This window comes from Coccinella septempunctata, chromosome 8 (assembly GCF_907165205.1).
Source record: "Coccinella septempunctata chromosome 8, icCocSept1.1, whole genome shotgun sequence".
NCBI lineage: Eukaryota > Metazoa > Arthropoda > Insecta > Coleoptera > Coccinellidae > Coccinella > Coccinella septempunctata.
The window spans coordinates 15,384,343-15,396,381 of NC_058196.1; the positions used below are offsets into that span (position 1 = coordinate 15,384,343).

Sequence of the window (12,039 nt, forward strand, 5' to 3'; positions counted from 1 at the left end):
TTTCCTCCAAATCCTTTTCTCATCTTTAGAACATTACAGTCAAAGATTATAGAGTTAACTCTTTAATCTTTGATTACAGTCTATGCGCTATTATTTTCAACATTCACTTCATTTTAAATAGATCATATATATGTCTCTTGTTCATATTTCAGGGTAAAGAATATATAAATTATATAATCACATGGAATTGAATCATTTTCCCTAAATAGATACCTTAAAAATCCCACCTCAGGGTGCATAACACTTTTCTTACTCAAGATGTTTCGTTTCTATATTCCCCTTCACAAATTTAGTCAATTCAATCTTGTTTACGAAACAGAACATAACCTCCCAATTTCCAATTACTGTAAATAATAACTGGGGAAAAAATGTTGGGCAGTGAAAATAAGAAAGATTCGAAGTTAATATCAAGGTTTGTTAACTGAAATATTGAATTACAAATCTGGATCAGCTGCTTACTGAAGGTACAAAGGCTACGTCAATGTCAGCTGATGTCCTGGTTCCGCTTGGCTGTTTTGCGAAAATGTACCTTATCGACTTGAGTGAAAGAAACGAAGTGATCTCGAATTTTTTCAATTCACAATTCATCTCGATATTTTTCGCCCGAATGTGGGTCACGGATTGTGCTACGGGATATGGAGGTGATTTTCTTGCTATGAGTTGTCGTTTTCAGGTTGGTTTCGTGTAGAAAGGAGGAGGAATAATAATAGAAGGAAGTACAACAGGCTCTAGGTTGAGCTGGATGCGTTTACAGTCTCGTTACAAAATCTCGAATTTCCGAAGCTTTTCTTTCTTATTTCGTATCCGTTTCCCGAGTCGGGAGTAGTACGTGCTTATGCTCTGGTTATTCGTCTTTCGTTTGGCATTTTCTGCGGACATATAAGTGCGGCGGTTTTCGAATGAACAGAGAATTCCCAAACCTCTAAATCATCTGATTTTCCCCTCTTGCCTCTCCCACTCGTTGTTTACGAAATTAGTACACTGACATCCTGATATTTGAATATTGCTATAAAGCAATATTTCTATGTTGAAAACATCTATCTGTGATTCTGGACATGAAGTTTGATAGACGAGTGAATAATAGCTCATAAATCACAAGTGATTAATGAATATTCGGAAGACTACCAGTGAATAATGGTTTATTAATCACAAGTGGTTTATGAATGCAATATATTGCTCAAGGAAACGGATTAACTTTTTATCCAAATTAGTGGCCCTGATTCAGTTCATTTGGAAACTGGAAAGAAAAAGAACGGACGAAAAAAAATCACTTCAATTTATATTTCATGTCTAAATTTTCAGGCGAATTAAATTTACATCTACTCAATAACTCGCAAAACTCGTTATCAACTTCAGTATCTACATGATCTTCTTCATCAACGAGCTCCTTCCAGAATTTTAACGCACCATCACAGTCATTACGTTTACCTGTAAACGACAATAATAAGGATGATATCATAATACACAATTTCACTTTATTAGCAGCCCTGTGCACCGACTTATTTAAGACAGGATTAACGTTAATTCGGTGATTGCTATGGAGACTGCTATAGAAATCAGTGAAATAAACAAGTATCAACGTTAATCTCGTCTTAAATAAGTCGGTGCACACGACTGTAAAGGACATATTCCATTATTCTATTGATCAAACTAAGACCAATAAAAACTTACTGTACAATCGCATGATAGATAATTGAATTTTTGGAATATTCAACAATTTGGAGGGCAATTCTTTCGCTGCTTCCAATAAAGTCTGAAGTGCTTTCATATTACTCATTTGAACCCATCTATCACATCTTCTTTCTATATCAGCGGATGGATTTATCGAACAACCCTGTAGGAAATTATTCATCAAAAAGAGTTTCACGAATAGGAGAATTATGTGACAGTAGATCATCTTATTTTACTATTAAAAAATTAATTTTACTACTAATAAATTAATATATCATTAAAGTAGAACATCGATAGTTGAAAACATTGATAATCAAAATATTTCATTTATCAATATACAGGGTGAATTACCGCGATGACCTATCAGACGCTTATGAAACACTACTCATAATAAGGATTAATTCAGATGACAGAAAATATATGGAATTTGAATAACAATTAATTCAGATACAAACAAGTGTTACGATCTGACTTGAACTAGCCAATTTGCCATCGTCACCGCACCATCGAAGAAGAGCAGATGCTGACCATGGTTTCGGACTCATTTGACCTCATCAGAACAACATAGGTTCTTCTCCGATGGAAAACATTTGGAATTGATGGATTCCTATACAATACTAGTAAGCGTTACTGAGTACTATTTGGTAACACAGAGCCCTACTGAGTACTATACAATAACACAGAGCGCCACCCATTATGAAACGATATCCGATTCAATCCCCTCCAGATATAATCCCAGACAAAGACAATATGCCGATTCGCTTTGCGAACAACATGCCTGTAACGAATTGAGAAGTCTGGGAACACGTTAAGATCACGGCAGAAATTATGCCAGCGGTAAAAATAAGCAAGAATGATCACGCCTAAGCGGGGTGGCAATAAATACAACAATAAGGATTAATTCAGATGCATACCACCCGCCGATATGAATATCAACAAGTGTTGTCTGAATTACACTAGCCAATTTGCCATCCCTTTTAGACGTGATCATTCTTGATTATTTTTATTGCTGGCATCATTTCTGTCGTGATCTGAACGTGTTCCCAGACTTTTCAATTCGTCACACGCATGTTGTTCGCAAAGCGAATCGGCGTACTGAATTAGAGAAAATATGGGACATATGCTATTGTCTTCGTCTGGGTTTCTATCTGGAGGGGATTAAATTGGATATCGGTTTCATACTGGTTGGCGCTCTTTGTTACTGTATAGTACTCAGTAGTGCTCTGTGTTACTGTATAGTACTCAGTAGTGCTCTGTGTTACTGTATAGTACTCAGTAGCACTTGCCAGTATTGAATAGGAATCCATCAATTCCAAACGTTCTCCATCGGAGAAGAAGCTATGCTGCTCTGATGGGGTCAAATGAGAGCGAAACCATGGTCAGCATCTGCTCTTCTTCGATGAACTGTACTCCATTTAGGGCCCTGAGGATGGCAAATCGGCTAGTTCAATTCAGATCGTAACACTTCTTGATAGTCATATCGGCTGGTAGTATGCATCTGAATTAATCCTAATTATTGTATTCATTGCCTTCCCGTTTAGGCGTGATCATTCTTGCTTACTAATCATAATTTGGTGCTGAATAATTGCATATTGAGGGTTTTCAACATTGAATTACCCCCTTAAAATATATTAGGACCTCTGGATCTTACGGTTATACCGGAAATTTTAATATTTTAAATGGCACAACCAGTATATCTCTGCAACATAAGATAGCTGATTTGATGAAAATTTCAACAGTATACCGTAATAACAACGTATATATTTTATTATTTGAGTCGATTCCAACTGAAAAAGAGGAGAGGTGTTACCTTGAGGTAACCTCAAATGAGAACTTTCCGAGTAATCAAGGGGAGTAGCAATTTCGAACTGCTTGTCTGTGGCTTCCAGAAGTCCCAGAAAAGGAGATCGATGTTCCGATAAATTATTATATTATCTTATGAATGGTTCCCAATAAATTGTTCGCTGAGATTGTTGAGAATCCATCAACAATTCATGGAATGTTACAGTTATTTATCGGAAATTCATATTCCTTTTTTGATTTCCGGAAGTCGCAGACTAATTAAACAGTTCAATATTGCGGTCCTTCCTTGATAACTCGGAAAGTTGTTATTTTAGGAAAACTGGAATAGCGTTTTATAAGGTACAGCTCTCTAAACACCAGAGGCGGCTCGTGGTCATGAGAACTGAGGATGCTAAAAGTTTTCGAGGAGTGTTGGAACAAACACTTCTCAGTCAATAAGGTATATTTCTTCAATATAATGAAAAGTTGGCTAATTTTCAATGAAAATAGTTTGCAAAATATATTTTATCGTCCAGCGAGAACCAGCGCAAGGTTCGAGTTCTCCACGAAGCCGTTGGAATCATTTAACAAACTACGCCGGACAACGCATCTACTGCCGGAGATCAAGTGAACATAGTCGAAGACGGCACGAAAGAATCGATGGAGAACAAGGGAGATGTGCCTCCTCTGATACATTTCACGGGCTTATATGGTACAGTAAGTCAGCTGAATTCATATTCGGCTAGTATGTGAGTCTAGAGAACGTACGCGTAAGTTACACTATCAACGGAAGCAGAAGGCCCAATAGCCTCCGTCCAAATAGGCAGTCTTAGGAAATATTCACATTCGACGCGGCGGACGCGGCCGGTGGATGTTGATTGTATGATTGTTATGCTGGATTTTTACGAGCGGAGGACCGACAAATGAACTAACTTTTATCTGAATATCTAGTTCAGGTGTTCGAAAAATTTATACAGAAATTACTTTCTGAAAATAAGGACAAGCCTGAAATGAATGTATTTTAGCTCTAAGCTTTATGAGGAGGCTTAGCCTCCCTTGCCTCCTCTGACGAGCCGCCCTTGCTAAACACTCAGTTCAAGAGGGTTGTGATCAGAGCTGTGGGAATGAATTCCTAAAGTGCTCTCTAGTACTTCTGGGTATTACTAAGCACTAACCCCTTCGGAAATCTTGTCGAAACATGAATAAGCGATCGACGCGTTCTCATCCTACGATCATGTATGGATACCACGGATCATCAACTTTATTGATGGGTAAGACTTTTTGATGAAGAATTAGTGGTCAGAATCAATCGCATCCAATGTAACCTCTTCAATAAAAAGGCGTAGGTTAAAGGTGAGCGTCCACAGTTTCGCATCGTACGCAACGCACTAATCGCATGAAAATGATCAATTTTTGGGAGTGCGTCCACTGCAACCGTATTATCGGATTGCTGACACAACTGCCATCAATCGGTTACAACGTTACTGAATTTTTGATTTTCATAGTGAGCGAACTAGCGGAAACTGTGTATGTTTGAGATAGTTGGGATAGAGGGAAATTCGGGATTTACTCGAGCGTTTCAGATTAATATAAGGTGAGATACTTTGGACCCTGTAGACCTCTACCGAAAATTAGACCTGTATATAGGGGGAATTGTCTAGGATAGCCTGTCAGAATAATAAAAAAAGCGATCATTGTACATACTCGAGCGTGTCAGATAAGGACATATGTGGTTAATTACATGTTGAAATGTATACAGTATGTTTCCAAATTAGACTTGGAGGAGGTATTATTATCACCCATTTGCTATCGTTTGAGCCATATTTATTGATAACCAAAAATCAACAGATCCCGAAATATTTGAGTTCTTGTGTTTTTCAAAATATTTCTCATTTCACTTCATTTTTCTTCACCTAATTGTATAAGGAATGGTATGAATACATTTTCTAATGAATTTTTGAGTTTAATTGCAATGAAAACATAGTCAATTCATTACTTTTCTTTCTTTGCTTCTATCCCCTTTCAAATCAGAATCTTTTGAAACGAAACTAGTGCTTGCATTCTAACGACAATATTTTCAGGAAATAAAGAAGGAATTAGGTTTGGAAATAATTTTTTCATACATAAATTTTGGAATTCGAAAGTTGCAGGCAAATTGATATTAGAAATTGATTCCTCTTTTCTTTATATACCAAATTTTAAATCATACTAATTCTTTTTCAACATATCATACAGGATAGTTTTGCTTTTTTCATAAGTATGATATCTTCTTTTTGATGAAAATAATCCAAAATTATAATAAAACTTGGTCAACGTAGAAAAAATTGACGAAAAATGAAGTAAGGTGAGAAATTTTTTGAAAAAACACAAGAAGTCAAATATCTCGGAAACTGTTGATTTTTGGTTATCCATAAATATAGCTCAAGTGACAGCAAATGAGTGATACTAACACCTCCTCCAATGTTCACGTCTAATTTGGAAACACCCTGTATATTCTCTTGATCTGAAAATTTGAGCGTGTCGAAATATTTGGGAGGGCGCCAAACTTGCAGAAAAAAGTCACGTGTACATTCCCGAGCGCGGTGGCTTTTTTCTTATTTTGAAGCTGATGATTCAAGAATATAATCTGACAGTTTCAGCAAGCAGAAACAATAAAAATTTTCCATGAAGGTCACAAAAATCAGTTTTTTGGAATATTTCCTCTCCTGGGCTTCAAATTGTATTTGCATTCATTATAAAAGTTGTTGAGCATAACATTTTCTACAAGTTTTGACCAGAACAATTTTTTCTACGTTTGGACGTTTTTGAGATATATGGAAATGAATGTACAGGGTGGGCAAATTTCGATGTTTTAGCACTACAGCTTTTAAACCAGAGGAGATAGACAAAATCTGATACCCCATTCTCGTTCTCTTTTTCTGAGAAACTAACAAGAGTAGTAGTCATTTTTGGCCACCTTCTTTTGTTTTCGAGTTATAAGCGAAAATTGGAAAAATGGCGATATCGAAATAAATTTATATCTCCGCTAATACTGATGATAGAGCTCTGAAATTAAAACATTATACAGGCACTTTTTCAAGTAGAATCCAGTAGCGTGCTTGCCTTTTCAGCAGGATTTTTAATTACGAAGCTATGACCCAAAGTTATGTTTTTTTGAATGGGAACACTAGATTTCTGTGCAATTTTTTGAAAGCTTAATTTTTACTGATTTCGAAAATATATAACATCATATGATTTGCATCAATATAAATAATAAAAATGGTCAAAAACCTTTTTTCTCAATATTTCTATGGTTTCAACTTTTGATGAGAATAGAAAAATATAGCATCTTATTATTACCACAGTCTCCTTCTATTAGTCTTTCATTTCTATGCTTCTTACTCAATTTTTCCAAGATTCAAAAAAATTGGTAAAAAGCATAGAAAGAATGACATTGTCGGAAGGAGACTGGTCTTTATATAGGAAGCTCTATTTTTCTGTGCTCGTCAAAAGTTGAAACCATAGAAATATTGAGAAAAAAAGTTTCTGACCATTTTCTATTATTTATATTGATACAAATTATATGATGCTATATATTTTTGAAATCAGTAAAAATGAAGCTTTCAAAAAATTGTACAGAGATCTAGTGTTCCCATTTAAAAAAACATAACTTTGGGTCATAGCTTCGTAATTAAAAATCCTGCTAAAAAGGCAAGCACGCCACTGGATTCTACTTAAAAAAGTGCCTGTATAATGTTTCAATTTCAGAGCTCTATCATCAGTATTAGCGAAGATATAAATTTATTTCGAAATCGCCATTTTTCCAATTTTCGCTTATAACTCGAAAACAAAAGAAGGTGGCCAAAAATGACTACTACTCTTGTTAGTTTCTTAGAAAAATAAAACGAGAATGGGGTATCAGATTTTGTCTATCTCCACTGGTTTGAAAGCTGTAGTGCTAAAATATCGAAATTTGCCCACCCTGTACATTAGACTGGGTTTTTACATTGACCCTTCGTCTGTCGCATGTGTGGCTAAGCTCCTCGACCTTGTCACTTATCCGAAAACGGTTAAGAGTATGTAAAATTGCTTCAGACAAAAGAAGGAGAATTTTATTATCTACAACTTTCATAACGAATACAGAAACGATCAGAGGTACAGGAAGGGAGATATTTAAAAAAAAAATGCCTTGGTATCATCTTCGAACTGTAAGATTAAGAAAACTCCCCCTGATTAGTGCCAGTAATGACACATCTGCAACACCGAGGTTAATGATCTATATGAAAATCTGAAACGCTCGAGTATGTACAAGTAAGGATTTTTTTTGCATTTTCAAAGGACCGCTGTGACCTTGCGTCACGTACGAATTGCCAGTCTCTTGAAAAATAGCTTCCTTTGGGTCCAATTAACACACCCTCTAAAAATCTGACACGTTCGATTTTTTTTGCCATTTTCAACTCTTCAGTAGGGTCACCCCACCACGCTAACTGTCAGATTAACACGAATTTATAATCAGAGACACGTGGGGCATATACAGTATCTTAATCTGACATGACACGCTCGAGTAAATCCCGATTGAGCATCGTCGGCTCCCCAACTAAGATGCACTGAGTGCGTCCACTGATCGGCAATCCGTATGACATTGTCAGCTTGCATCGGAATATTGAAAAAATTTCCCCCACTGATAATGCCGTCGGAATTTCCGACTGATCAATGCGTCCAGGTAGTACGATACGTATCGGTGGACGTACGTAATAAGTTTCCATACAAACCATTCTGAAATCCTATTGATGTGATCCGTGCGTTGCCTACAATGCGGAACTGTGGACGCTTACCTATAGGGTCCATTTTGCATTTTGCTCATATGATTTCGGAGTTGAAGGCATCTGAATTTTCCAGTATTTCAGAAATACCGACATAAATAAACCGCAACACGATAGCTATTTGTAAAGTACAGATTGGAACATTTGAGCACACTTTCGCGACAATCGTATAAACAGAAAATATGAGAAAATCCTCAGCATCCGTTCGGCAGATGCCGACCAAATTCCGCAAAGTATTATTTTAAGGGCTACAATCAATTTCCAATTTCATCTTAGTTCTCTGTATAATATTTTTTCTCCCATCCAAGCAGTGCTGGACGCGTTCGATACCTGAATGGATGACCGCTGTTTGTTTCACTGTATATCTAAACTAAATGTTCATCAAGAATCCAAAAACCAAGAAATTACGGCCGCGCGAAGTTAACGAAAAGTTGGTAGAACAAATTCTGAAATAAAGCTCAATATTTAGTACCTACTTAGTTTGGCCTGTATGAAACTTTTCAAGCACCGTTATTTCAGTAATTCGCATTTCTATAATTCAGTCATGAGTTCACTCTCAGCACCAACATTTCCAAAATTCGGAAAAATTTTAATAATTGTAATCCAATTCCTTTTAATTTGTTTTGTTGAAGTTATTTCAATATCATTTTTTTTCGTGTGATTCACTCACGTTCTTGATGAAGTGGGCGAAAAAGTTTAACATTTTCAATATTTTTTCAGGTCCTTAATTATGTATTACCCAAATTGTTCTTTGGAATGCCAACTACGAAAACTTCTTCAAAGCAAGCACAAATTTGTCGTAAATTGTATCTGTGGAGGCTGCGCCAGTTTCCAATCAAAAAAGAGAAAGCCGACAAATGTATTCTTGATAACTTCGAAAAGCCATCTGAAGATAAATGTGAATAGCTTAAAAATTACTAATGATATGGAACTCATGCCTACGAAAAAAATGAAACAGATTGTGTCCTAGATAATAGCCTGAAACTTCAAAATCCACTGATGGAAATCTAAATTGCGAAGTGAACAAATCGGATACTGAATATTGGCATTAAAATTTTTCCGCGAATTGAAAATGTTTGTGCAATAAATTATAGAAATGATCATTACTCAAAAACTATAACGGTGCTTGAAAACTTTTTTACTGAACAAACTGAATACCTACTAAATATTGAGCTTAGAATTCGTTTTACAAAATAACTTCACGCGCCCAGAAATGACCTAAGTACCAATATTACTGCTGCAAGAAAAAGTTCTCTTCATAACTGGAAGGTTTTCTTTCATATTTTCTTGTTCCTTTAGATCTATAACACCTAACTTTTGTTGAGACGAATGAGCATTTGCACGATCAGAAAAAAATTGATGTGGCTTTGGAATTCATATTTCCATTCGTGAAATCATTAATTTCCTATATGAAATCTTGAAACTTTTGGAGAGTAGAATGAAGAACTTTTCGTTCCGAAGATATTTCGAATCATTAAATTTTAAAAATCATTATTTTGCTTTAATGTTTCTTGTCCGTCAGCATTCCGTCGTCTTATATATAAGAGGTGTGTTTTTCAATCGAGTAAAGTTTCTATAAGAAAAAAATCTGATTTCCAATAGATTTTGAGAAAAGTGCTTAGTGCTTGCAGAATCGAATTAATTTTACAAAGTGCTTAGTATTCGCGTGCTTTTATTGACAAATTGCTTATTACTCGAGACTCGGGAGCACCTTTTGTCAGTGCTTAGTGCTCGAAGCAATTTTTTCAGAGCTCGTCACAGCTCTGGCTTTGATTATCCCATTTCAATTATTTTTTACGTAGAATTGAATGGCATAATAAACATATATGTCGTTTTCCGGAAAAAACCTCCTCTGCAGAAATATCAAAAAAATTCGACTTTCAGGTTTTTCATGTTCTTCATAAAAATTCCATTTACTCATAAACCGTTGATTTTTTACCTTGATAGGCATACTGTTGAAATTATTATCTAACGATGCAAAGATATAAGGCGAATTTCGGCGTTGGAAGTTGCCAACTGCTAGTTCTGTCTGATTTGTTGTTCCATTATTGGAAATGGAGTATTGAATGGAGACTAGAGGAAAATATTGTTCAATGGGGAGAAGATAAATACTTTTGTGAAAAGTACCACTTGAAAGGGGACTCAGTTTATGTGTCCATATCAATGAACATCTGATAATCTGAATGATATAAACAGAGACATGGGGCCCGATTCTCATATGTATACGGGTTATAACCGTATGCGACAGTAGTAAATTCCAACCAAAGCAGTAATCGGTAGATTTTGTAGTGTCCCATACGAGACTTATCGAGTAAACATTTGAGAATCGGGACCCCGGAATACAAATTCACACATATTTTTCACCAAGTGGAAACTTAAGATTCATTGCACTAGTTTTTCAAATAATGAACAGCAAAAATTTTGATATCAGTGATGGTGGACATTTAATGACAAAGGGGAGGCATTTCAATTTTCTACTCCCCGAAACAACAGTTCGGGTGCTCAAAGGAAGATGTAAGATGTGTAATATCAAAAGAGATCAGTACAACCAATTCCATGGGGAGAAAAGTGGAAATTGTTATTATCTATATATTTTGAGAGATTACAGAATATGCATTTATGAATTGCGCCTTTTAAAAGACCTGTTTTTTCACCCTTTAACAACAACAAACTCACAAATGTGAGTTTGTCTTACATACAAATGATTATCTTTTATTTTGAGATTTATTATTTCACTTTCTATACAGGTTCTAATGTAACGGAGGAGTGCTCCTATAAAAAAAGTAAGGGGTCTATTCATAGGGGAAATCCTGATATTTCGTTTCCCCCCACCGTTACTCGACATAATCCAATGAACGAAGGAGCAGAGTAGATTGATTCGCGGGTGGATAGCTACAGATCTAGGGTGAGATGAAATGCGGTAAAAGCCGATTCAGGATACAAGAAAATGTTGAGAGCAAAGATTATAGAGAATGAAGATGTGAAACGAAACGACTAAAGTGATGTGGGCGCCATCTCGTGATTAGAATGTGTTACTAAGACTAAATTAAATTAATTTGAGGGCCATTTGCAGAATATTATAAAATTTTGTAAGATTTCAGATAGCCATTTTGAATCTCGTACCGCTTGTTGTTTATCTAGCTTCTTCTAGTTGTTGATTATTCAAACTTTATGTGTATTTTCTTGGTGTAAACCTCTTAATGTGGTTCGAAAATTATTTCATTGTGAAGAAATGTGGATCAAATAAAAGGGATTTTTCGAAATTAAGTTTTATACTGTGCAAAAGAAATGAAAATGTAAGCATTAAAACTCGTAGCATGTGACTCGGACAATGACTTGATTGAGCATGTGCAGTGAACATTTTACTGCAACTCAATTGAGAACTGTTCATCCACGTAAATTTTATGCAAGAATTAACCCTTGCCTGAAGAGCCTTCTTAGGTAAAATAATGATCTACAATACGCCCATTCAATGATTCCCAATTCCTTTAATATATTCAGAATGAAAAGGTATTATTGATTTCGTTTTGGAGATCTAGTAACTGTCAAATCGTTGATCGGGCAGTCAAAGTTTTGTGAAACCTGCTGCGAGTCTTTTCTTCATTCATTAATCAATTTGTATATTGTGTCATAAAGAAACCATATCTTGAAGGAATTACAAAAAAACAAAGTAAAGAAACTACATTCATTCCGAGTTAACATACAGATCTTGTAAACCTCTGTGATGATTTTTTCAATAGTGGTTCTGAAAATCCTGTAACTAATATGTAAAGAACTGGAATGT

At 35.6% G+C, this 12,039-nt stretch overlaps 1 protein-coding gene across 1 annotated transcript in view; it reads right to left on the reverse strand.

The window, feature by feature from the left end:
• Window positions 1–1,266: 1,266 nt before the first annotated feature.
• Window positions 1,267–12,039, reverse strand: part of LOC123318922 (leucine-rich PPR motif-containing protein, mitochondrial) — a 44,916-nt gene continuing 34,143 nt past the window's right edge. Inside the window, exons 12-13 of the mRNA XM_044905708.1 lie at window positions 1,672–1,834; window positions 1,267–1,428 (exon numbers count right to left, since the gene is read on the reverse strand). Coding sequence (XP_044761643.1) covers window positions 1,268–1,428; window positions 1,672–1,834 — 324 coding nt within the window. The 3' untranslated portion in view covers window position 1,267. The remainder of the gene's footprint in view (window positions 1,429–1,671; window positions 1,835–12,039) is intronic.